This window comes from Lepidochelys kempii, chromosome 1 (genome assembly GCF_965140285.1).
Source record: "Lepidochelys kempii isolate rLepKem1 chromosome 1, rLepKem1.hap1, whole genome shotgun sequence".
Lineage (NCBI taxonomy): Eukaryota > Metazoa > Chordata > Testudines > Cheloniidae > Lepidochelys > Lepidochelys kempii.
In genome coordinates, this window is record NC_136380.1 from 198,337,892 (window position 1) to 198,365,419 (window position 27,528).

At 39.9% G+C, this 27,528-nt stretch overlaps 2 protein-coding genes across 5 annotated transcripts in view; one reads left to right on the forward strand and one right to left on the reverse strand.

Moving 5' to 3' along the window:
- The window catches only part of LNP1 (leukemia NUP98 fusion partner 1), a 42,711-nt gene extending 40,123 nt beyond the window's left edge, over positions 1 to 2,588 (reverse strand). For 2 of the 4 annotated variants that reach the window (XM_073307722.2, XM_073307750.2), the window contains exons 1-2: positions 2,081 to 2,588; positions 199 to 319 (exon numbers count right to left, since the gene is read on the reverse strand). The gene's annotated coding sequence lies outside the window, so the exon portion shown is untranslated. The remainder of the gene's footprint in view (positions 1 to 198; positions 320 to 2,080) is intronic. The other 2 variants (XM_073307740.2, XM_073307731.2) reach the window with 2 other exon arrangements.
- Positions 2,257 to 27,528, forward strand: part of TOMM70 (translocase of outer mitochondrial membrane 70) — a 30,829-nt gene continuing 5,557 nt past the window's right edge. The window contains exons 1-11 of the mRNA XM_073307618.2: positions 2,257 to 2,594; positions 12,524 to 12,697; positions 14,106 to 14,232; positions 17,060 to 17,169; positions 19,176 to 19,324; positions 20,692 to 20,899; positions 23,751 to 23,885; positions 24,805 to 24,912; positions 25,637 to 25,753; positions 26,391 to 26,488; positions 27,062 to 27,184. Of these exons, the coding sequence (XP_073163719.2) occupies positions 2,325 to 2,594; positions 12,524 to 12,697; positions 14,106 to 14,232; positions 17,060 to 17,169; positions 19,176 to 19,324; positions 20,692 to 20,899; positions 23,751 to 23,885; positions 24,805 to 24,912; positions 25,637 to 25,753; positions 26,391 to 26,488; positions 27,062 to 27,184 (1,619 nt within the window). The 5' untranslated portion in view covers positions 2,257 to 2,324. The remainder of the gene's footprint in view (positions 2,595 to 12,523; positions 12,698 to 14,105; positions 14,233 to 17,059; positions 17,170 to 19,175; positions 19,325 to 20,691; positions 20,900 to 23,750; positions 23,886 to 24,804; positions 24,913 to 25,636; positions 25,754 to 26,390; positions 26,489 to 27,061; positions 27,185 to 27,528) is intronic.

Sequence of the window (27,528 nt, forward strand, 5' to 3'; positions counted from 1 at the left end):
AGCACTTAAAACAAACTCACTAGTTTAGACTAAACATCAAAATAAGTTTATTAACTAAAGAAAGATAGAGTTTAAGTGATTAGAAGTGGTAGGCATAAAGGTCAGACTTGGTTACATAAGACATAAAAAATAAACATGCATTCTAAATCCTAAACTTTATCAGGCTAAGCAAGATTTCAATCAAACAGTTTTTCTCACCTTACTGGATGTTGCAGGCAGTTTTCAGTTCACAGTTCATATTAACTAGACAGCTTTCTAGTTAGGTCCATCCCTTTCCCCCAGTTCAAGGAGACGTCTCTTTATCTTCCAAACAATCTTGCTTCCAGGTATAGAGATGGGGAGGAGAAAGCGATATCACTGTCCCTCATTTATACTTTTCTCCCGGTGCTAGAAAAATCTATGCTGTGTCATGGGATTAGGCTGCCCCGATAGTGTACATACTCAAGCAACTGTCTTTGTTTACAACTCTGCTACTTGAGAATAGCTGGTGATGGTCGCTTAACACCTGGCTGCATGTTGGTCACTCTTCTGTTATCTCTGAGGAGCTAATCTGTGGGCATTTCCCAGATTCTCAACCTATTTCAGTAACCAACATATAGCAAAATCTCATAACTTCATATATAATGAGGATATATGCATTTCAACAGGATAGTAATGTGCAACAGATTATAACTTTCCAAATGATACCTCACAAGGCATACTCTGTACAAAACATATCATAATCATATAACAGTGTTGAATAGGTGGGTACAGGGGGTACAGTATGTCACAGAAGGTGCCAGGCAAAAAAAATAGCTGCAGTGATTAATTTTCCTTCTCTTTCTGTTGTTTGGAGATAGGAACTAGTTGGGGAAGGGGATGCTGAAAAGCTCGGAACAATTTTTGTATGTGATTTCTCTGAGCACAGATTGGAGGGCCAGCTTCTCCAGTTTGCTAAAACATCTTTGTGCTAGGTAAGCAGTGCAAAGTTGCCATAAAATGCCTGGTAAGGCCAGTGGAGAATTCCCTCATGAGCTAGGGAACTCTCTGCTAGTGTAAAGCTGGTGGAGATGCCAGAACTGTCTCCTATGCCAGCCATGGTCCAGCCGTAAGAAGAAGGAGAGGTGCGGCAGGGCTGGTTGTAATTGGGGTTGGGGAGAGGGCATGGCAGAGTAGACTCTCAGACCTCTGATCCTTCAATGGTGTCTGGTCCCTGATGGACCTCACACCAGTGACATGAATTAGGGCTGAACCTCTGAGTTATATAACGTTATATAAATACAGGAGCAACACAGCTTTTATTTAAGGAAAAAGTGAGTTTCCATCCTCTACGGTTGTAGAGAATAGTTTGAAAATGGGATCAGAGTGTATCGTAAAGGCTCAGAAGTTAGAAGGCAAATAATATCCCCCCACCAGCACAATTTATTGTTATTTAAGACAATCCTATGAATTTTGATAACTGAATCATGATTTGTTTTGATATTTGGGGTTACCTCATATGCTTAACTTTTATCATTAAAGAGCCCCATTGACCCCATATGAGTTAAAATTAAGGATGTGAAAAATGGCCCCTTTGACTTCAATAGGAGTGGGAATCGTTCAGCACCTTTCAGGATCTATCCCAATACAACTGAAGTCTCACTGCACAAGGTTGGCAATTCTTGTGATTTTATCACACATCTTGTGATATTTGGGATTTGCCTGAAAGTCCCAGGTCCTGGAGTCATGTGATTTCAGAAGAACCTCTGCTTTCATTGAAAAACAACAACAACAATCCAGTCAGTTTCTAGCGCTCAGGGCTGCGCAGAGAAACGTGAACCCTAAAGGCTCAAAAGACAGGAGGCAAATAAACAGGACCCAGCACTCACTGTTTTTAAGAAAACCTCCTGAGTTTGGGGGCCAGACTCTAATTTTTGGACGGTTGGAGCTAGCCACACTGTGTTAGCATCCACGCCCAGCAGCTTGTGTTCTCACCCTGCCTTGGTGCATTAACTGGGATGGGAGGATCCGACTTCCCCTGTAGGATGCACTCATGCTAGCAGGAGCCTGCGGGCTCCCTGCTCTCCCCGCTGAGATCCTAAGAGGGAACCACTGCACTTACCCCTCTCCGCCGGCAGGTGGCGCCGCCGCTTCCGTGTCTGAGCCCAGGGGAGGGGGCGGGCACTGCGCTTACCCCTCTCCGCCGGCAGGTGGCGCCGCCGCTCCTTGTCTGCGGGCGAGCCCGGCCGCGCGGCGCATGGAAGTGCTTCCCCCTGACCCTTTCCCGGCATGCCGCGGGTTTCCGGTGACCCTTCGCTCTGCTCCCTCCATCCCCCCCGGCTGGCGCTGCGAGCGGAGCGGGGATCATGGCCGCCTCGAAGCCCGTGGAGGCCGCTGCAGCAGCGGGGGGAGGCGGCGGCGGCGGCGGCTCGGGGCTGCCGCGCTGGCAGGTGGCGCTGGCGCTGGGGGCGCCGCTGCTGCTCGGGGCCGGCGCCCTCTACCTGTGGGGGCGGCGGCGGCGCCCGGCGCGCGGGAAGGGCCCGAGCGAGAGGAAGACGCCGGAGGGAAGAGCCAGCCCGGGCCCCGCCGCCCCCGGGGGCAGCAGCCAGCCCGAGGGGCCCGGGCACGAGGAGATGGTGAGGGGGGCGGGGCGCGGGGCCCCGGCTGCAGGGGGCGGGGGCGTGTCTCGGGTCAGCGGGGCCTGGCCGGAGTCGCAGTCCCGGTTCCCCCCCCCGCGGGTTCCGCGGCGCCCAGGCCCGCTCTCCGCCGAGCAGCCCGGGCGGGGTGAGGAGCCGCCCTGGGAGTTGGCCTCGCTCCTGGGACCGGTTTTTACGGTCGTGTTTTTTTGGCAGAGCAAAGCGCGTGGCCTGAGGGGGCGAATGGGCGAGTCCGCCTGTCTGTCGGCACCAGCCTGACGCCTGCCCCCCCCCCCCCCCCCCCCCCGGGCTGGGGTGAGGAAGCGACTTTGCTCTGCAGTAGCGTCTGGTAAAGACACTGAGCGCAGGGTAGGGAGCTCTCCCATCGGTTTAGACCTTGTCTTCACCAGAGGTTACTTCGGTATAATTTACATGGTTCAGGGATGTGAATAATCCGTACGCCTGAGTGATGTGAGGCCTTGTCTGCACTCACCGATACATCCGCGGTCGATAGACCCACTAAACCGATTGCCAATCGCTCTCCCGGCGACTCCTGTTTTCCACTTGAAGTGGAGGAGGAGTCGACGGGAGAGAGTTTCCAGTTGACATCGTGTAGTGTGGACCCCGCCGTAAGTAGATCTAAGTATGACGTCTTCAGCTACATTATTCACATACCTGAAGTTGCATAACTTAGATCGATCTCCCCTCATAGTGTAGACAAGGCCTAAGTTACAAGACCTAAGTGCTGGTATAGTCAGCATTTTAGCTATCGCAGAGGCAGGAGTTATTAAACCATCTCCCATCATCTCTTAGAGCATCTCCACCACAAGTGCTACAGTGTCACAGCTGTAGCCACAGTAACTCCTGCCTCTTCGAGAGGCGGTAGCTTTGTCGGTGGGAGAAGCTCTTTCACTGACGCAGCACTGTCCACACTGGTGCTTAGGTTGTTACAACTCACATTGCTCAGGGGTGTGGATTATTCACAACCCCGAGTGATGTAATTTATACTGAAGTAATTTGTAGTGTGGACTTAGCATTTTTCCCGCTGGTGTCAATGCGGAGTAACATGCTGAAAGCAGTGGGTTTACACGGGTGCGAGAAGAGACTTGGCCCTTTATTTTAGGGTTGGACCACTGTGTCCAGTCTGGTGTGGCGGTCTTTATATTCTTGCCTGGGGCAAGGGGGCGTTGAGTGGTTCTGAGACGGGCATAACTAGTCTGCATCATCCTGCCTTAACTTGGCACTGTTACCTAGTATCAGTGTACAGCTAGCTTTCATGTTTAGTTTATTAACTTAAATGGTCAGCTTTTAGTTTTCAGGACCCCTTTGCTTGTTTAGTTATTCATGTTTCCTTTACTTATTTGGTCTTTTGAGTGGCTTGTTATGAAACACTAATTTGGCTGCTTCCCAGTGCTGATAACTCAGTTTTGAGAAGGACTATGAGTGTGATTTGGAGAATCTCATCATGCAGTATGCATTATCTACAAGTAATTGGATCTGGAAATATATTATTGCTCCATAAATATGTACATCCAAATTGCTTCTGAGACTAAGATGCAAAGGGAAATTATAGCTGTTGACTCTGGTTTGGGGACTCATCTTATTCTGAAGTGCTGGGTAGAACAGAGTAGAAATGAGCGCAGGATCAGGAGCAAAATCTTATTTTCTTTAAATATGAAGCCAGCATATCTGATCCATAGTCAGTTATTGAGATTTGCATTCAAAGCAGAGATTAAATCTATATGCATGAGTAGGTAGGATGTCCAAACTTCAGAATTTTCAAGTAAATCAGTGAGTTGGTTGGTTGTGATCTTTTTTTAAATTGCACTTTTTTTTATTTCTCTAGCAAATTCCTGAATTTTCACATTTGAAAATTGACTTCTAAATTATAGCAAAATGTAAGATGTGGACTAATTTGTAAGTTTCTTAGTGTTAAATTTTGATTTATTTACATTAGCCATAACTGTTTTTGTTTACATTGTGATTATTATACAATATTTTCATCATCAAAAGGACTCTGCAGCAGCTGAAGGCAGGTCTGCATTAGAAAGCTTTGCCATGATAGCTATGTTGGTTGATAGTGTGGGGTTTTCTCTAACATAGTTATGCTGGTAAAAGCACCAGTGTAGATGCAGTTATATCAGTATAAAAGTTCCCCTAGTGTAGATCTTAAGCCTTCATTTAGAAAAAACCCTATTTCTAGCTCTCTTTGTTATGAAAAAAAATTTAAAATATAGAAGTTCAAACCAAGACACTATTGCTCTCCTAAGTGTGCAGACAGTGGAAAAATACTTTTGAGTTGTGAATTGCCCCATTATCTCAGTGGGTTGTCAAACCCATTCTTAGATTTTAGTTAAATGACAACTATTTCACTGCTGACCACTTTAGCAGAAATGTCAGTCTAATTGACAAATGCATTTGGTGCAGTGTTTGTCATAGATTCTTTTGTTTACTGATCTGATTATATAATTGACAAATATATTTAGTCATTTAAAGTCTTAGATGTCAAAACTTTAAATGGCAAACCCACTTGATGATGAACACAGATAACATGAATCCAAGTGTTGATGTCTAAAAACTGTTTTCAAATCCACTTGTCCTCTAAATATGGAGGGCCTAAAATGGCTCTGCAGCTATTGTTGTGTTGACTCTTTTACTTGAAGTAGGAGTTAAATCTTTTATATATGGAAAATGTGGGGATTATGGGGTTAGACTAGATGACCCTTGCGGTCCCTTCTAACCCTTATGATGATTCTATGAAAATACCGAGCATCTCCTAATTTGCAAGCATTAGATTCTCTTTAGAATGTCAAACTTTTTCAGATTTCTGCTACAGAAATCTTACTGCTGGAGCTGTACACGTTTTTTAAACGTATGTTTTGATCGACTACATGATCCATAGTTCCTTGAAGGGTGTCGCAAAGTAATGGGAAAAGATCCTGAAACTGAAACCATTTGGTAAATTTGCAGAAGAGGTAGAGTAAAGTTAATCATATTTTCCCTACTCAGGTATGAGCATAGTCCATCAACAAACAGTGTGGTGCCAGCAGTAGACTGGCCGTACTGCTGCTTTTCTGGAATTTCTTCTGAGATCCTGGTGGAAAAATAGCTTATGAAGCATAAGATTTTGCTACACTTAGCTTGACAGCTATACATGTTTTTGTCATAAAATTAACAATTTCACTTTTACCTGCAGCCACCACAGTATTGTACTCACTAGCTTCTTGCAGCATTGAATTGTTGACTATCACCCATGTGAGGTAGCATAATCTTTTAAAAAGCTTTAAATGTACAAGCCTTTAATTTCACTGAAAAATTAATGATTATTGGAATTACTGTAATGCTTTGTTCTTGTATCATGGATTTGTCTTTGAAATCAGTCCAGGTTTAATCCCAAATGTACAAATTAGAATCTGTAGTATATTTATACAGTCGAAATGGGCAATGTATGCTTATGGGTGGCAGAAGATTGTGGTGTAATCTAGATCAGTGGTTCTCAACCATTCCAGACTACTGTACCCCTTTCAAGAGTCTGGTTTGTCTTGCATACCCTAAATTTCATCTTACTTAAAAACTACTTGCTTACAAAATCAGTCATAAAAATAGAAAAGTGTCATCACACTTTTACTGAGAAATTACTTATTTTCTCATTTTTATCATATAATTATAAAATAAATCAATTGGAATAAAAAACTGTGCTCTCATTTCAGTGAATAGAGTAGTATAAAGTCATTGTGTGTATGAAATTTTAGTTTATACTGTCTTCGCTAGTGCTTTTTCAGTAGCCTGATGTAAAACTAGGCAAATATCTAGATGAGTTCATGTACCATGTGTCTTGAGAACCACTGATCTAGATCTCATACATTCTTGCATGTTGCATTCTTTTATATTCCTTTTTTGTTCACTTGAAAACCCAGTTATTTTCTGAAGTGCCATCTCATTTACTTGTAAACCCCTTTACAAAGGTTTGGTGTCTGCCCTGTTTTAGGGTTGATCTATACTAGGAACTTAAATTGGCCTAGGTACAGCTCTCAGGGGTGTGAAAAATCCACACCCCTGAGAGACATAGCTATGGTGACCTCTGGCATAGACAGTGCTAGGTCCATGGAAGAATTCTTCAGTTAACCTAGCTACCACCTCTCAGGGAGGTGGAGTACCTACGCCGACAAGAGAATCCTTCTCGTCAGAATAGGTAGAGTCTACATTAAAGTGCTACAACAGTGCAGCTGCATCGTTTTAAGTGTTAACATACCCTTATTTAAGCTTAATATTCCTTTGACTACAGGACAAGCCTTTTTAGGGCTTGTCTACACTTAAAACTGCAGCTGCATCATAGTAGTGCTTCAGTGAAGATGCTACCTATGCAGACAGGATGGGTTCTCCCGTCGGCATAAGTAATCCACCTCTCTGAGAGGTGGTAGCTAGGTTAACGGAGGATTTCTTGCACCCCTGAGCGACTTAGTTATACCAACTTAATTTCCTAGCATAGACCAGGCTTAGTCTGCCCTGCTGCTTAGCAGTTCCCATTTCTCCTCAGACAGGTTACTTTGAAGATACCATCAGATTAGGCCTGAACAGAGACTGGGAGTGGTTGGGTCATTACAAAACCTAAACTTAATTTCCCCAATACTAATTTCTCCCTACTGTTACTCACACCTTCTTGTCAACTGTCTGTAATGGGCCACTCTCTTACAACTTCAGAAATTATTTTTCCTCCCTTGGTATCCTGCTGTTAATTGATTTAACTCGTTAGACTGACCTCATGCTTGGTAAAGCAACCCCCAATCCGTTCATGTATTTATACCTGCTCCTGTATTTTCACTCCATGCATCCAATGAAGTGGGTTCTAGCCCACGAAAGTTTATACCCAAATAAATTTGTTAGTCTCTAAGGTGCCACAAGGACTCCTTGTTGTTTTTGCTGATACAGACTAACACTGCTTCCACTCTGAAGCTAGTTAAGGCTCAGACATAAGGAGCTCTGTGTACTATTGCAGTTGTCATTGTTCCTCTTTTAGAATCTGTGGTAAATCGAGGTGCGGATTAATCATAACATAATTGGTCACAAAGTTCAAGATTGCTTTAATTTGGTGCATATTTGGACCATAACATGTTGAAATAGTTAAATTATTTTGTTGCATCAGAACAGCTTCATTCTAGATTCAGTCCTTCTGTTGAGCCAAAAGTAACTCCGGTCTGTCTGGCCCACCGTGGCTGGGTTCCTGCTTGCTCAGCCGGGGCTGGGGTCCCTCTGGCTGGCTGGTCGATGAAGCTGGGGCTGATCCGGCAGGCTGGCCACCGGGGTTAACAGTTAAGGTCTGGTTAACTGTAAGCCTAATGCTAACCGATTAACCTTTTACATCCCTAGTCTGCACTCTGTCAGTGTGTTGAAAATAATCCTATAATTCAAACAACCCTCATGAATTTTTGTTGTGAAGGTGGTGCTACGCTGTGATGCCAGTGATTGGCTCAAGAATCTTTCCTTTGTATTAGTACTCAGTAAGTATTTTACCTAAGTACTGCCTTTTCATATTCAGACAGTGTAACTATTTTTTGCTTTAGGTTTGTAGAGACCTCTAGAAAAGCTGATCATAATGCTAGCTGGGTTTGGGAAGGAGAGAGGAAGGCTTAGTAGTAAGAAACAACTGTAAAACTAATCTTTCTGGTGGGACAGCAGCCAAAACCAGTTTGTGTTTAAATGTAGAGAAGTAAATTATTGTGTTCCACAAAGTTATTCATTAGTGGGAGTGTAATAGCACAGATCACTGGTGGTTCTCTGGCAGTTTACATGTGCTCTGCTAAATCTATCCATGGACAACTAAATCAAATGAAAACTAAAAATAAAAAGAACTAGATAAACTGTTTAAACAACAACAAACCCCTAAATTACACTCTGCAAAAATCAGATCTTTGAAATATCTAGTTCTTCATGCAAGGAAAGTGGTTATTTACCAAAATGAAAGAACACCCTTTAAAGATGTTTAGAGAAGCTGTGAATGTACTTTAAGTTTTGAATTTTGGGATTTTACATGTGTTTCCCTCCCTTCTCCTACAAATTACTGTAGAAAAGTTTATGGCATGGTTCAAACACTGGATCTTTCTATAACATATATTGGTAGTACATGGATTATGAACTTCATTTAGTCTTGTTGTAAAGGCTGCCTAGCTGCTCCATGGTTAAGGTTGTGTTAAGATTTTCACATAAAGCATAGAATAAAAATCTTTGCCATATGTAAATAACAATGTATCCTCCAACTTACTGCACTTAGTTTATGAGTAAAGAATTAATTTTCAAGTAAATTTGTCATACAGTTTGAGTTGTTAAAATTTTAAAACGGGTTCTCAGAGCAATTTTTTGTTTAAATCGACCCTGTTTTTACTTCCTATATGGAATACATTCCTGACAGATTTTATCCCAGCTTTAAGTGCATATGTGCTTGTTTGTTGTCATGTCTGTTTATTACCGTATATTTGCTGGATGTACTTAAATGTCAGCATTAACTATTTTGCCAATCATTTTAATTGCCTTCTTTAAGTTTCAGAGTTAACACCCATGTGGGCCAGTTCACATTTCTGAGAAGCAAAATTGTTTCTTCTGGCACTATTGATTTTACTTCTGAATTCCTGGTCCTATTCTTCTTGCCTACCCAGTCCCATTCTCCACTCCTCAGGCTTCCCATCTCAGTCTCTTTGTACAGCCAATCCAAGTCTCTTTCTTCCCCACAGCTCCTCATCCTAGTCTCCTTGTTCAACCAGTTTCAGCCTCCCCATCCCCCTTTAGTTCCCAGTCTCACATAGCATATGAAGGATTTTGGGATGAGATACTATTAATGTGTAAACTATCCTTCTGGTAGTATGTGCATATAACTCATTAAAATATGCACTCAAAAGAATATACTTCTTGGCAAATGTTAACTTGTAACAGTCTAACTTCTGTTTACTTTGTTATAAAGTAGTAAACTCAGTAGACAAATGTAAAGGTGCTTTTAAAGTAGGCTTTTGTCCTGTTAGTTCTGTTTACCCATTTTTATAGACTAAATCTCTATAACCTTTTGAGGGTTTTTTTTTTTTTTGGGGTGGGGGGGGAGTGTCAGGGAGGACTGCATGCAGAATAAAGTGCAATTTTTAATGTTCTAAATTTCTCTTTTCTCTTTAGTTTCCCAAAAGCACTTTCCAAAAGTGTACGATAGATTTGATGGTTAAAATTTACAAAACAATTCCTATCACAATTTGCAATAGTAGTACAAAGGGGTATTTTGGACCCTTCTACTATTTGTATTGTAAATCCATCTCTCTGTCCAGGAGAAATTATCCTCATGGCAGAGTTTGGCCCAGTCCATTTTTATGGGAGTTATAAACCCCATGGGAAAAAAAACTTTGTAACAGGTGCTGTCACAATTCTGTATTACCTCAAATGTTACTTCTATAATTATGAAGAAACTGGGGTCCTGCTTTTTCAAACACTTATTTAGGAATCCCTGCCAAAGTAAAACATCAGACAAGTTATTATTTGGGATCAAGACATTTAACACTGGCATTTTACAGAGTGCAGGCCAAATGACTGTTTAGTCCAATGTATTATATGTCTACTATCACCAAAGAGTTTGAAGACAGTGGTCTACTCTTTATTTTCAAGTGTAAAAATAGATTGGTATTATCTTTTGAATGTAATTTTAATAAAATATAAGCCGTGCAGAGTGGGAAGGCTGTCAGAGTGATTGTGCAATGTTGCCTGTTTTACTGGGAATAACTCACTGGGGGGGATCTTCTTTGGAACTGCACTCTTTTTCTTTATACGCTATCAAATATATCATGGCAATTGGAGAGACTTAATCAGAAATCAATACAGAAGTGTCCTGCATGCTGTTAATGGGTTTAAGAGATAAATGATGATCTCTACAGAGACTAGTGAATGACATTGTTCTGTTTTTGTTACTTACGTTTTCTGTGTACTTACAGTAATATTTTTCTATGCCTGTCAGTTTGAACAATGGTAAAACCTAAAAACAGTTATTGGGAGTTGCATCTGAAAGGAAGTTCACACTTATATGAGTAACAGATTAGGCTGAGGTTCAGTTTAACTTTCAAACTAACCAAATGTAATCGTTTTGATATGATTAGATAAAACTGTTTTTTTTTACTCTAGCAGAAACATATGCTTCCGTGAATGCATGTGCCTATAATTAAATAGTCACAAAGGTACATCAAAAGAGGGTTATGCTTGGACGTAAATCCTCCTTTTAAAAACAAAATCAGGAAATTCAAAGTTCCCTTCCTTGCAGTATGAAGGTAAATTAAGGTGACTTGTCAAAGGATCTCAAACCTCATATATCTAGCCAAAAGGATAGGTTTTAAATAAATAAGTTGTGATAGTCTTTGTGTCTTAACCTATGGTTTTGGTTATGGTTTTATTAATCATTGTGCCCTATCAGTTTGAGATCTAGTCAATTTAAAAAAAGTTTAGAGTAGCATCAGGTGCTACAGTTGCCCTGAGGCCTCAATGCCCATTTTTTGCAGTTTTACAAATATTTTTTCCATTACTGAAAATATTGTCATATTGTGGTGAAAGATGCACACAAACAACAAGGGGAACTGACTAGCTTAGACTGTTGCCCCTGCATTAAAATGAAAAGTTTTTCATTTTAGCCTATTAAAGTTGTCTAAGGCCATGTCTATACTCTGGCTGCTACCGCGGCATAGCTATGCTGCTGTAACCCTATAGGGTTGACACAGACTATAGCAATGGAAGGGGTTTTTCTGCTGTTGTAGGAACTCCACCTCCACATGCTCCAGTAGTAAGGCTGACAGAAGCATTCTTCTATCAAACTAGCTATGTCTACTCCAGGGGTTAGGTTGGCCTAGCTAGGTGCTCAGGGTTGTCAATTTTTCACACTCCTGAATGCTGTAACTGTGTCAGCCTATATTTAAGTGTAGACCAGATCTAAGTGTTAATTGTAACAACAGTAGTAGGAGGGGAACATCAACAGTATGGGTTGTTGATGCTGTTCTTTTAACTGTAACAAATTCTGGGCTGGTTTCTATCTGGCATACATGATATGAGACTGAAAAGCCAATACTGGCCTCCACCTGAGGCTCCTTGTGAACATGGAATGGCAGGGGCACCTTATTCTGTATTTTGGAGAGATGACACACCTAATTGGCCATGTGGCGTTCTTCCAAAGTGTGTGTGATGCAACAGGCAGAGCAGAGCCAGAGTATAGTAAGGAAGCAGGCCATCTTGGGAAGGCCATCTCTCTTTCTTCTGCCATAAACAACAGAGGGTGTTAGGCCAGTTCTCATTTTCAGCTTGAAGTTGAATGAACAGGTCACTTGAAGCTCTCAAGAGGTTAATAGCTTGTCCAATGTGCAGAAAGTGATTAAACTTTGCTTTCCTAAACAGGTTTTGCTTCTCCTGATTAATAGGACTTTTCACAGCACATTCTTTGTCAACATGCTTTTGACGTACCATTGATTTAGCACAGGTGAATGAAGTGTCTGCACTTTAGTAAGGAACAGATTTCCTTCTTCAGCTGTTTTGAGGCTGTTCTATTTTTTTCACATTGATGCTATCATTTAAACTACAGAAATAGGTTTTACAAACCAGTCTCCTTGTTTTTTTGTAGCTCATCAGTCACGTGGCCTAAACACACCCCCCCCCCCCCCGCAAAACCCTGCCTAGCTTTATAAAGAACAAACATGTTGTTTGTTGATGGTGTGTCTCGAAGTCCGTTTAGAAGTGGTTCTGCCATCTTATGTTCTTGCAAAAGATGGCTGCATTATGCCCTGCCTGAAAACCACAAAGGAGGATGTTCAGAGACATAATTGGGACTCAGCCCCCCACATTTATTTATTACTCACTCTGTAGCTCTTCTTATTTGTACTCTGAGGGCTAAGTGTGGCTGACCAGTCACTTTGTTTTTTCTTTTTCAGAGCCCTCTTGATAGAGCCCAAGCAGCAAAGAACAAAGGCAACAAGTATTTTAAAGCAGGAAAATATGAGCAAGCCATTCAGTGCTACACAGAGGCCATCAGTTTATGCCCCCCTGAGAAAAACATGGACCTTTCTACTTTCTACCAGAACAGAGCTGCTGCATATGAACAACTGGTATGAAGCTTGAACTTTAAAGTGCGTTTGTACTCCGAAAAGTGCTATGTCTTCTTCCGTTGGCCTCCCCAACTCCAGCACGTGCCAGAATAGTGCTGCCTTCCTTCTTGCATGTAGAAAGCAGAATCTTATCACCTGTACCCTCAATATTCACTAGCCCCCGACTCATAGACGTTAAGGCCAGAAGGGACCACTGTGATCATCTAATCTGACCTCCTGCATATTGCAGGCCACAGAACTTGGACAGGTCACCCACCCCCTCCTGTAATAGACCCATAACCTCTGACTGAGATACTGAAGTTCTGAAATCATGATTTAAAGACTTCAAGTTAAAGAGAATCCACCATTTACTTTAGTTTAAACCAGCAAGTGACCCATGCTGCACAGGAAAACGCACACAAAACCTACCAAAAAACAACAAATCCAGGGTCTTAGCCAATCTGATCTGCAGGGAAATTCCTTCCCAACCCCAAATATTCAAGATATAATTAAAAGTTATTTCTGTTGACTTCCCCTAGCCTGTCTTATAGGCCTTGGGAGAGGAAGACAAACACGAGTCCTGCTGCTTAAGAACTGGCCTTCTGTATGTGGATGTCAGCTTTGTATTTTAAAGTACCAGGTAGAGACTTGGGCTCTGGCAGTTACAAAAGTCTCGCCTTGAAAACTGAGTGAATTTGGTGTGAAAGTTAGAGAAGGAATAAATATGTTTTTTTTTTTTTTTTCTTAACACCACTTGTTTGACTCTGTAATTATAAAACAGTTTTATATGAGAAACATTTTTATAAACAGTTCTATCCCAGTGACAGGTTACGGATGAGTTTCCTCTTTTCTGATTATTTTAAAGCACCAATGTTGGTTTAATATTGATTTTACAGGTGATAAAGAATGAGACCTCATTTGGGGGTTCTTATTTTTTGTAATGTAGACCACACCTTAGTAGAGATTCTTGAGGACCACCTCTACTCCTGTGTGCTATTGCATAACATCCCTGTGAAGTAACTCCTTCAAGAAGTTAATCTCATGGTATGCTTTTGCTCCTGATTTCATCTTTCCTTTCCATCTGTTGTGTCCCTGTGTTCTAGTCTTCTGCTCCTTTGCACATGCTTTCCTGCCATTTCATTGTCTTCTCCCACATATGCTGCCTAACTGCTTGGTTCCCTTCTTCCCTGGAAATTCCTTTCCCGTATCCTTTGTCCTCTTCTGTGAGTGGCTCCCACAGCTTGTGGTCCTAGGTGACTAATAGAAAAACATGCAGAAGTAGCTGGAAACCAGGAGGAGGCACCAGCATCATAAGACTTACAGCTATAATTACTTGGCTGGGGCTCTGAAATTGAGAGAAATTAGCTATTATTATAATGCCCTTTGAATGAGCAGTACCTTTTTAACTAGGCTGTTCTTATACCTGCAGCAAAAATGGAAAGAAGTGGCACAAGATTGCACAAAGGCAGTTGAGCTTAATCCTAAATATGTGAAAGCTCTCTTCAGACGTGCAAAGGCGTATGAGAAACTAGATAATAAGAAGGAATGTTTAGAAGGTGGGTACTTTTCTGTGTACGTACTTGAAATGAAGTTGTTAAGTTAATATTTAAGAGCGTGAACTTTGGAGCACATGATAGAACTCTTGGTTCTATTTCTGTAAATGTGGTGGAATACATAGTAACTCCTTTAAAACTATTAATTCAAAGCTACTACATGTCAATTTTTTTCTTCAGTTAAATTTCTCTAACCTTAGGTGCATCTTTCAATCTATGAGCAATTAATTGGTTTAGATCTGAGAAATTAGTAGTTCTTACTGTAGCTGTTCGTTATGCTCATGTTTCAGTAAACACCCTATGCTTTAAAGCAAGATTCAGTTAAATAAGGGAATATACACTGTTAATTAAAATGTTAGTCCTTCTAGTTTCATGCCCTAACAAAAAAATGTTCCTTTCTGTCCATTCTGGAGGAACAGAATTAGTCTAGAAACCTACATTCTTTTTTGGGGATGTGAGAAAAGTGCATTATAATGGTGGGGAAAACATCCCAAAAATAGCGATTAAATTCCCTTAAATCCTGTGGTCTAGTGTTCAAAGGGACACCAATTTAAAAAACAAAACTCTTACAAAACTCTTTGTCTACCATTACCTATAACAACTAAGATTACAAGAAAAGGAAGATAGGAAAAGTTTGTTTATCAGTCAAGGTCTCTGCCTCAAAACCCTATTGAGAACCCCAACCCTTCCTACTGGGGGAATGTTTAAGACTTTGGAGGAGGAGAAGGTTGACTGTACACATTCACCCTTAATCTAGCAGACATTCTATTACATACTTCTGTTGATTTTGTGTCTTTGCTTAACCCTGCATCCCTCTGAAAGGGCTATATTTGCACCCACCTCTTTGGTATACTGCTGAAAATATGTTTGCGTATATAAAGTTGTATAAGTAATTTCAGCAAGTGCCCTTTGTATACGTTTATTTGGCAAGTGGAGTCGCCCTTCCAAACTGGATGGTATTATGAGCATTTTCCAGAACTCCCACCTCACTCTAAGCAGAGTTTCAAATTGCCTTCAGTTTCAAATGAGGGGCAAGTCTGCTATCCTCTTATAAGTGAGAATACAGTGTTAATTGTCTTCCTCCATGCCATTTAATCAAAACACAATATAAGTTGGCAAGTCTGTTGAAATGTATTTCCTGAAAGTATTTTTTCACTAATTGACAATATTTCAAGCTGTCCCTTTAATACCATTGCTTAGGTTACGTCTGCACTTCATTCCTACTGATGTGTGTTCATGAAAAATGAAATTGGTCTCAATCATACTGATGCTCATCCCCAAAGAGGTGATGAAAAAACAATGCTATAAATTACTTGGTGGGTGTAGTAAAGAAATCATCAGTTGGTTTCGTTAGAGGCTTCTTAAGCTGAGTTAAAAAGGACCTTTAGTTGTTTGTCGCTTTCTTCACTGAGCGAGATGCCTTTCTATTACATAGGAATAACTATAAAAATAATGGGTTAGTGGAGGACACTTTCCTTGTAACCATGCAGGATTATAGAAACTACAGTGAGTCCAGTCTACACTTACCAGTAGATTGGCACTGTGGCAGTCAATGCAGCAGGTGTTGATTTAGCAGGTCTTCCCTGCTAAATCGATTGCAGAGCACTCTCCAGTCAACTCTGGTAATGTACCACTTTGAGAAGAGTAAGGGAAGTTGATGGGTGAGCGCAGCACAGTGTAGACATTTAAGTGGAGTAGCATAATTTAGGTCGACTTACACAGTAGTATAGACAAACCTTGAGAAAGGCAAGGATGGAAAACTTGGTTTTTACTACAGAAGTCAAATTGACCCCTACATTTGAAATAGAAATCCTGTTCATTGCAAATTAATAACCTTGCGTGCTGAGTTGATGGGAATGATATTCCCGGCTTGTGCTCGTTTGTGGTAGGCATCTTTCCAATATTTCACTGTCTCCCTCCCCTCCTTCTCCCCCAATATATTCATTTGAATGAGCGAGAAACTTGAGCAGAAGTATAGTAATATGGGAAAACCTGTGTCAATATTGCATGCATATATTGAGTATTTTTTAAAAAAATTGTCCCCTCAATCTGTCTCCCATCTCTTGAGGAACTGTGGGAAAAGATTATTTTATGTCCAATTAGTCCTTGTGACTGTATGGGTCCATACAGGTATATTAACCTGTCTGCAGGGCAGCATTAGAACAATGATTCTCCTGTCACGCTGCTATTAGTGTTGAGGAAGCATCATGCATGGGTGGAAGTGGATACAGTGTGGACTTAACACTGGCAAGGAGGTAGCACAGTGGTGGGATTTCCTGTTAAGCTTGCCCTCTTCCCCAGGCATAGATGAAGGCTGTGCAGTTTGAGTTGGAGCTTAAAAAGAACACTGATCAGATGGTAAGGTGCAGGATACAGGGCTGGAAAGGATAGGAACTTGGAAAGGTAGAAAATTAGAGATCTTAGAGAGCGACAAGAGACCTAGTCACCAAACAGGAATTCCACGTTAGTGCTTGTTTCTGTGAACATAGCGGATTACTATCACAGATGAGCTTCAAATTGTTCATAACCAACAATGGAAGTTCAGACCTAGATACATTGGTTTGAGACTGTTTGGCTGTAGATACAACAAAATTACTTACATCCGTCTTCATTAAAGTTCTTTGCAACAAGGAGATGTAGCCTTATTTCTTTTTATAAACAACTTGATATTCTGGAGAATGTAGCAAACTTCATGTGAAGACTTTCAGCCTGCAAATGCGTGATTTTGTTTCCTCGGTAGTGGCTCATTATGATAGCTGTTTGTGTAGCACTTTAAAGACCACTGCACTGGTAATTACTAACAATCCTGTCTTTGTGTTATTTTTCCCAGATGTCACTGCGGTCTGTATTTTAGAAGGTTTCCAAAACCAGCAAAGCATGTTATTAGCTGATAAAGTTCTTAAACTCCTTGGAAAAGAAAAGGCCAAAGAGAAATATAAGGTATGACTGTAATACAAACTTAAAGATTCTGCTTCTATCTGATACATTGCTTGGATTACAAAAGCACTGATGGTGGCTCAGATTCTATGTCAATGATTATTAATTAGCTACTATTTTAACCAGCTAAAATACTAAAATTGAGATAAGCACTCTGTCATCCTGAGCTGCTGTTTTACTGTTGCTGTTCTCCACTGAGCTCTGTTATAGGCTTTTATTAAAAAACAAAACAAAAAAACAACCTGTAAGAAAGGTGGAAAGGATGCCTTTTAACTTCCATAATGTGTAAAAAGATGTATTCTAGATTTGAGCAAAACAGTTTGGTGGTTTCATCTCAGAGAGTAACCTGTACGATTCAGCCTAATTTATTATTATGCACAGGCAACACTCCTTACTAAGCTGGTGTGTAGCCTGAATCAGGGCTTTAATAGAATTAAGGTATGACCGGAACTACTTTAGGGGCTGTCAGTAAGTGTCACCAAAGGCTATTTCTCTGCTGCTGTTCTATCAACTAAATGTGCCGTTAGATGGCAGGCCATCAGTTTAATTATGGTGCTTGTTAAGTTAGGCAAGGCAGTCAACAGGAATTGGAAAGATGAAGAGTAGTTGTGATCAATTGTTCTGTTCCCGATGTAATAATGGATTTAAAATGTAAAAGGGCATTGGCAAGGTGTTTCATACACGTTCTTGATTTTTTTTTTTTTTTTTTAATCAACATAGAAAGTTAGAAACTGAAATCTTTTCCTACTGCCAGGGCAAAATAAGCAGAAAGAGATGGGTCAAGGAAGATGTTTTGTTTTTAAAGTATAAAGAACTGAGAGCTTATTTAAAACTGAGAAGGAGTTGCATGAGGAAAAGGCATGCAGTAGGAAGTGTGGCTTTCTTATTAAGGTTCTGGACTCTGGGTCAGGAAATCTGGGATTGGTTCTCAGCTCTATCACAGATTACCTGCATGACCTTGGGCTGGTCAGTTGCTTATTCTTGGCTTCTCTTCCCCATCTGTAAATTGGGGGTGGTAATATCTCAGAGGGGAGTTGTGAGTATCACCGTATTCATTATTCTAGTAATGGTTGTGAGATGTTTAGATACAAACTGTGATTGTAGAACCAGGCCTGGAGCCAGGGAGTCTGAGAGATGGGGTAGAGGGCCTAGGTAGAGGAGTGAAGGCACATCTAAGTCAGATTGCATATTTTGTGGTGTGTTTCAGTGTTGAACACTGGATGAAAGACACCTGTCTATGATTTATTTTGGTTAAAGGTTCCGATTTTCCAAGAGTTCCTGTGACTGGGAAGCCAAGATAATAAATAATGTGTAAGCGAATAATCTTGAACAGGGTTATCAGTCTTCGTTCAGAGCTGTTTGAAATGGACAAAACGTTTCTTGGAAGTTAATTAGGACTTGTTAAATTAAGGCGAGTGCATTTGAATTGTTATATCAGGAAGGAGTGAATTGTAACCCTTATGTATTACCCTCACTTTGAACAAGATATTGTGTATTGCCATACAAAGGAGCTCACCCCTGGTAATTGTCAGATCAAAGGTGAAATGAGCTATGTCTGAGCAGAGCGCTAGGCAGAGTGAGTATGTTCCCTAGCAAGAGAGAGCCTCCATCATAGGGATCAACAAACTTCTCTTGTGGGAGGGACAAGGAGGAGATGTATGTCTACCCAGATGTGTTAAGAGCAAGCAGGATTAAAGGGATTCCCCATTTCCTACCCTATGAGAAAATATCCTGTTTCTTCCTTCATTTAGTCTTTGCTTTTATTTTCCCTTTTGATGGGGAAATGCATCTGCCTTTTTAAGGCAGAGTGTTATAGTACGTGCATACTGATCCCAACCCTTCTGCCTATTAACAGGCTTACAAGAAATAGTCAGTGCAAAAATATATCCAAAAGGAATGGAATAGTCAAGAATGGATTTTTTTCACTAGTAAAAGCCATCCACCTCTTCATTTATCACCTGATCTCAAGTATTTAACACGTGAATGTTACATTTTCTGTCCCATTTCAGAACCGTGAACCTTTGATGCCCTCTCCACAGTTCATCAAATCTTACTTCAGCTCTTTCACAGATGACATCATCTCCCAACCTCTGCATAAGGGTGAGAAATCTGATGAAGATAAGGACAAGGAGGGGGAGGCATCAGACATTAAAGAAAAGTGAGTATGTGAATTGTTGGTAAAACTTGTCGCAGCCTCATACTCTGCACTGTTTTATTTTATATGTATATTATATAATGTAGTGTTAGGGTAGGAAATTTTATAATAGTAAATGTACCTACAAAATAGGAACTTTTTAAAAGAAAAATAAAATTTTAATTAGATCTGACATATTAGTTTGGTTAGCTTTGACTCCACCCTAAATACTAGCTCTCTTAGCATTTTATTTCTGTAGAGAACAGCAGTAATGGTGTGGGTAGCTGGCTCAGTGAGAAGGGACACTGAACAGCAACAGTGCTGCAGTAAGGTTTGGTGGATGGGAGGAAGTGGATAGCTGCAACAGTGCTGGATTGGAGGAGTGTTTCCCTTCCTTCCTTTGGTGCTGTCTGTAATAATGCTGGAGGGAGGAGATGGGGAAGTGTGTGCTGTATAAACTAGCACCTTTTATAGCAGCAGCTTTGAACTAAAACAGTGGAGGCCGAAAAACCTATAGTTTTTAACAAGTTAATAAACACCATCTGATATTGTTCAGAATGGTAATATCTACAATGTACCTAAATGAAATGCTTGTTTTCCAAGAAAAACAAATACTGAGTACTCATATTTTTCATATTGAATGTAATGAGGGGTGCTTGTGTACTTTATTGTTTTGCGTTAGAGTTATTGTTGGATCATGTCTTCACCCTCAATAAGGAAACTTGCAAGCAGCATTATGAGCTTCTTAGAGCAAGCTGGGGCAAACTAATGGATTTTTTACTTCTGTGAAAATGTTTTGATTCAAAGGCTCACAGTTGAGCAGACACCACTGTTTAAAGTATGATTTTTTTCCACCAAATCCTCTTCAAAATATAAAAATTGATGTGTTAATTTAGCTGAAGTTTTAAAATTATTTGTTAAAAAGCACTACTGTTAATATTTTATTCCCTGATCTATATCCCCTGCCTACTCTCCCAGGTTTCAGGCAGAGGTTATGATTGCCCTGATGACATAAGCAGAAGACTTCAGAATAGCACCAGGGCCAAACAGAGTCCTAGTGTAAGGATAGTTGTTCCTTGACCAAAGGTCATCCCCTGCCAAACTTATCATTTCTAAAGAAGTGGATTTTGAGGGCTGGAGTGGATTCTCTTCCCCTACAGATGTAACTTGTGTATTTTCCTCCAAACTAATTTGTTTACAATGGCCCTGATCCAGGAAACATTTTATGCATGTTTGTAACTTTACTCATGGTGCCAGTATCTCTAATTGTTGGAAATTATAGTGTAGCAAGCTTGCTATGTATTGTGATCAAGAAATCTGAATTCCTAGTGAAACGTTCACATTGAAATTTTTTTTTTACGTATTTTAACTGTTCTACACCTAATTTGCAGCTCTGGATATTTAAAGGCAAAGCAGTATATGGAAGAAGAAAACTATGATAAAATCATCAGCGAGAGCACAAAAGAAATTGATGTTCAAGGCAAATATATGGCAGAAGCTTTGCTGCTGCGAGCCACTTTCTATCTGCTTATTGGCAATGCAAATGCTGCCAAACCTGATCTAGATCAGGTCATCAGTATGGAAGATGCTAATGTCAAGGTAAGAAATCTTAAAACGGACAGATTTTACTTTGCATGGGTTCTGCTGAAAAAGTGTGAATGCTTGCAAACCAGTTCAGTATTTTCAAATTCCCTGGATATTTAATGGAAGATGTTAAGCTTTTTTCTAGGGCTGTCGATTAATCGCAGTTAACTCATGTGATTAACTCCAAAAAATTAATCACAATTAAAAAAATTAATCATGATTGATTGCAGTTTTAATCACACTGTTAAACAATATAATATAAATTGAACTTTATTAAATATTTTGGATGTTTTTCTACATTTTCAAATATATTGATATCAATTACAACACAGTACGAAGTGTGTAGTGCTCACTCTATTATTTTGATTACAAATATTTGCACTGTAAAAATGATAAACAAAAGAAATGGTATTTTGCAATTCACCTCATAGAAATACTGTAATGCAATCTCGTTATTGTGAAAGTGCAACTCATAAATGTAGATTTTTTTGTTACATAATTCATTCAAAAACAAAACAATGTAAAACTTTAGAGCCTACAAGTCCACTCAGTCCTACTTCTTGTTCAGCCAATCGCTAAGACAAACAAGTTTGTTTACATTTACGGGATATAATGCTGCCCTCTTCTTATTTACAGTGTCACCTGAAAGTGAGAACAGGCGTTCGCATGGCTCTTTTGTCTCCGGTATTACAAGGTACTCGCATGCCAGATACACTACACATTCGTATGCCTCTTCATACTTCGGCCACCATTCCAAAGGACATGCTTCCATGCTGATGATGCTCATTAAAAAATAATGTGTTAATTTAAATTTGAGACTGAACTCCTTGGGGGAGAGTTGTATGTCTCCTGCTCTTTGTTTTACCCGCATTCTGCCAAATATTTCATGTTATAGCAATCTCAGATGATGACCTAGCACATGTTGTTCGTCTTAAGAACACTTTCACTGCAGATTTGACAAAATGCAAAGAAGGTACTAATGTGAGACTTCTAAAAATAGCTACAGCACTCGACCCAAGGTTTAAGAATCTGAAGTGCTGCCCAAAGTCTGAGAGGGACGAGATGTGGAGCATGCTTCCAGAAGTCTTAAAAGAACAACACTCCGATGCGGAAACTACAGAACCTGAACCACCAAAAAAGAAAATCAGCCTTCTGCTGGTGGCATCTGACTGAGAAGATGAAAATGAACATGCGTCAGTCTGCACTGCTTTGGATAGTTATCGAGCAGAACCCGTCATCATCATGGAAGCATGTCCTCTGGAATGGTGGTTGAAGCACGAAGGGACATATGAATCTTTAGTGCATCTGGCAAGTAAATATCTTGCAATGCTGGCTACAACAGTGCCACATGAACGCCTAGTCTCACTTTCAGGTGACATTGTAAACAAGAAGTGGGCGGCATTATCTCCTGCAAATGTAAACAAACATGTTTGAGCGATTGGCTGAACAAGAAGTAGGACTGAATGGACTGGTAGGCTCTAAAGTTTGACGTTGTTTTATTTTTGAATACAGTTATTTTTTGTGAATAATTATGTTTGTTAAGTTCAACTTTCATGATAGAGTTTGCACTACAATACTTGCATAAGGTGAATTGAAAAATACAATTTCATTTGTTTTACAGTGCAAATATTTATAATAAAAAATAAATATAAAGTGAGCACTGTGCACTTCGTATTATGTGTTGAAATAAAAATCAATACATTTTAAAATGTGGAAAACATCCAAAAATATTTAAATAAAAGGTGCTTTATTATTGTTTAACAGTACGATTAATCACGATTAATTTTTTTATTTGCTTGACAGCCCTACTTTTTTCACTTTGCCTAATTATTCATAGTGTGTTTATTATCAGTGGGTGGATATTTTCATTACAATGTGATTGGCATGCTTAAGCGTATGTCTACACTGCGTGCTTTTTTCGGCAGTTTATAGAGTACATATTCAAGTAGCCTTCCAAGCACAGGTATAAACAGCAGCGTTCAAGGTGGCGCCTGGCTTAGGCAAGTAGAGTAAAGACCCGGCTGAAGGGTGCGGGGATATACCAGAGTACATGCTCTTACACAGCTCTCTACTCGCTCAAGCCAGGCCTCCCCATCTACATTGCTATTTTTAGCAGTGTATTGTCCTGCTGCTTAATCCCTTCCCCAGTGCAGGTAAAGACTCTGGCAGTGGAGAAAGGCTCTGCATGCTCCCCGCTGCTGGAGCCCTTCCCTACCGCAGTGAAAGGCTCTGGGAGTGGAAAGCTGCTGAACCCTTTCCCCATTGCCTCCCGTCTGCCAGAACTTTCACTGACGTGTAGTTACACACCGCCGTGTGGATGCAGCGTGTAGCTCCCGGTACGCTACTTGTCACTGCCAGTGATGTGGAGTGTAGACGTTACCCAAGAAAGTTAAGTATCAATTAGCTTTACAGTAGTTTGGAAAAAGAAAAGGAGTACTTGTGGCACCTTAGAGACTAACCAGTTTATTTGAGCATGAGCTTTCGTGAGCTACAGCTCACTTCATAGGATGCAGACTGTGGAAACTGCAGAAGACATTATATACACAGAGACCATGAAACAATACCTCCTCCCACCCCACTGTCCTGCTGGTAATAGCTTATCTAAAGTGATCATCAAGTTGGGCCATTTCCATTTGTGCTGGTATGAAATGACCCTTGCATGTAATTGTATTAATGCTTTTTTAAACTTTATGTAGCACAATTTACTACTGCTTAGAATGAATGAAAAACACATTTCTGTTTTGTCATGGAAGGAACCAACAAAATGAAAAGTTGTTAACATTATTGCAACTAAAAATCTTCAGACCAACAAGAAAAGTAGCAACATCTAATAATTAAAAATAAAAATGTTTGAACTTTTTTATAGCTCCGTGCTAATGCCCTGATCAAACGAGGTAGCATGTATATGCAGCAGCAACAGCCTATGCTGTCCACTCAAGATTTCAACATGGCTGCTGATATTGATCCTCAGAATGCAGATGTTTACCACCACAGAGGACAGGTAAGAGCTGTACTGCACAGAGTTCTACCTAATTCTTTGAGTTTAGATATTTGATTAGCTTGAACTAAAGGAAAAATACAGAACAAAAATTAATACATTGTTATACACACTTGATATAGTGCATGGCAAAAACTGAATTCTAACAATAATAAGCTTGCAACCATAACATTAAATCCACTAGAAATAAAAGGGAGTAAGTGAATATGCATATGGTAATAGTTGAATACATAGGTAGAACTCACTAAGACTAAATGGTTCTGTTCACAAGTTAGATCACATTTTGTTTGTTTAATACAGAATGTGGATCTGAACTGTTGAAATAATTTAGCATTGCCTACCTTGATCATGCTAAACAAGAAACCCAGTTCTTTTATTACTTATGAGAGGAATGAAATTTCTGTGCAACTTGACTTCGGAAACAAAATAAATGCCTGGCGAATGAAAAGGAAGAATTTGAACTTGGTTAATTATGTGTTAGAAGATGTGTTTTAAAACACATCTTTAGAGAACTAAGATTATATTGTTAACCTCCAGATAATCCATTAGCATCAAATGAAGTGAAGTTAAGTGGCTTTGGAAAACCAAGCAGAGAGCATGTTCAACATGAAAACCCACAAAATCTGTGCCAGAGGATTAATGCAGACAACCAACATCAGAAATAAGAAAAAAGATGTGCAGACCTATAGGCTGTATGCTTACATTTGAACAGTTGTGAATGAAGCCAAAGTTCAGTTCTTTGACAGCTGTTTGGTACATTCAGTGCCAGGAACTTTCCTGAAGATCATGTAGGGTTTAGCTACAGTTGTAAGACTGAACAAACAACCTCTTCATATCGCTAACTAGAACAACTATAGAAATCTTGTTTAAGCATATAAAACACAGATTAAATGCGGAGTTAGGATTTATTCTCTCTCCTTAGCTGAAAATCCTACTTGACCAAGTTGAAGAGGCTGTGGAAGACTTTGATGAATGTATTCGATTACGGCCGGATTCTGCCTTGGCACAAGCACAGAAATGTTTTGCATTGGTAAGTGTTGTCCTGTAATTTTTGTGTCTGTGTTTTTGCTGTTTTCACTGAACTTGTCTGGGTTTATTTTTTTTTATTTGGTTTCCCATTTTCATTTTAAATGAATTGAAAAGTCATGTATCAATACATCTTGCAATCCTTTGATATCAAATTCAAGAAGTGATACAGAAAACTTTTTATTCAGCGTGGGAGTATTGTTCATTTGGCCAATTTTTTTGTATTTGGGCAAGTACCTCATATCTTGTCATATCAATATTTTTAAAAGTAGCCATTTATTAACATCCTGTAATAAAGCAATAGAAATTTTTTCTCATTAATCACATCAGATGCAGCTGTTCTTTATTAATGCAACTGGAAAAAACAAGACAGTCTTCTAGAAGGGGAAAGTATCTATTTCAAGCAAGCGGATACTCCACCCATATGAGAAACTTTGCAGGGGAGAGCTGGCATAATGGGAGTAGGAAGGGATCCAAACCTTCTGGAAGGAGGGAGGCTGCTGTTGGCTCCCAGGCTTCCCCATCTTCCCCAAGGTCCATGCCCCTGAATGGTTGGAAGTGTGGCCAACTCCTACAGACACTGACTTAGCAGAATGTAGGCACGCATACCACTTTGTGTAATTTGTTTGTAATGGTATTAGATTTCATTTAAAACTCTCTCAGGAGGCTGATTTCCTGTCCTGGCTACTTATTTTGTTTTCTTATGTTTTTACTCTGTTCTTTAATAGTATCGCCAAGCATATACTGGAAATAATCCTTTACAAGTTCAGGCAGCCATGAAAGGCTTTGAGGATGTCATTAAAATATTTCCAAGGTGTGCTGAGGGTTATGCGCTCTATGCTCAGGTATGTTTGATCTTATCTCTGTTATAAACTAATTCTGTTTTACTCAGATGATAAAAAGTACCCTAAGCAACTAGAATTTGGCATCGCTGTATTAAGTACACTTGTTTATGTGGTTTGCATTGTAAGAAAGTATGACTGGAATGAATAGTCAGCTGGCTTTAAGTTATCTGAATGCATTCACTGGTACTCTGACTTCAGATAGGTAATGCAGGTGGGGAGGCGTATAGAGTTCCTATGACGTTTGTGTGTTTTCAGCAGCAGAAGTTACTGAAGACAAGAATTCTTAAGGCTGGGGTATAGCTCACAACCTGAGACTTGTGCTCACTGGTTTATTGTTCCTCACATGCAGTATAATTAGAACAGGTCACTGTGGACCTGCAGTTAGGCACATTGTGATCACTAATCTGTGTAGTTAGAGCTCTACAGCTTGTTTCTGAAAGGGCTGATGAACCAAAAGGCCAAAAAATAGTGATGTCTGGAAATTAAGAATGGTGATTAACTTGTGTGTGCACCTGCCCATACCTGTCATGAGACATCCAAGTGGGGAGGGAATGGCACCCACACAGTTTTAAATAGTTCTAGATTTGCTCAGTGTGTTGGTTTATTCATTTTTTTAAAAGTCTCTCTTCTCGTGCAGGCATTAACAGATCAGCAGCAATTTGGTAAGGCTGATGAAATGTATGATAAATGTATTGACCTGGAGCCAGACAATGCTACTACGTATGTTCATAAAGGGTATGTATTATTGAGTCCGTTACAATTAAGGGACTGTCTGCATTTTTAGCTAGCTCCTCCCCTGAAAGTACTTGAGTAATTTCAAAGTTAGAAAAAAAGTATTATAATTGACTTTTTTTTCCCAACTAAAATGTAAATCGAACTGAAATGTCAGTGTTTTCATTAGCATGAATTCCAAAAGGCATATCCACTTGATATCAATGTAAGAATGTTAGTTTACAAATCCTAAAACTTCTTTATGCAGTAGATAATCATTCTAAATTGGAGCTTAATACTCCAGATATTCATGTTGACAAAAACAATTTGTGGTTGATCCTCCTAATGGAAAGAGTTCTATACACATGAAGAGGAGATAATTTCTCTTTGTTGTCCTTAAACTTCTGACAGTCTGTTATTTAAATGACTTTTGAAAGTGTCATTTCATATATGAAGTGAAAATTATTGTCCACCCTACATAAGGAACTCAACTATGTTTTTTTTTATATGGGATATTCACTTCCCCTAAGATAGACAGGACTATGTATGGGATATATAGAAATAAGTCTGGTCTGTAATTGGTATGTCTTTTTGCAGTTTACTTCAACTTCAATGGAAGCAGGATCTAGACAAAGGCTTGGAGCTCATAAGCAAGGCCATCGAAATTGATAACAAATGTGATTTTGCATATGAAACTATGGGAACGATTGAAGTGCAAAGGTAACTTTTTAAAATATAACACTTTCATTTGCAGAGACTAAAGCTGTCAAGTTACCTTTGGAATTATAGTAATCCAGTAGGTTTCTCCATCACTCTTGAAAACCTCTTTGTATTGGAGAGGAGCTCTGAACAATAGGAAGCTGTGGGGCAGGACCCAAGAGTTACCTGGTGTAAAGTTTGGGAAAAATCCTCCCTCTCCCTGGCATTTCACCATCTAGTGACCCCATAAACTCCCCCAGAAGTTTGTGCTATTGAGATAAGAATGGTGTCTGGAGTAACCCTTTTTCTGTAATTGATATAGTGCAGGTTTCACACACTGCATTCAAGGAATTGCTTTCCAGTCA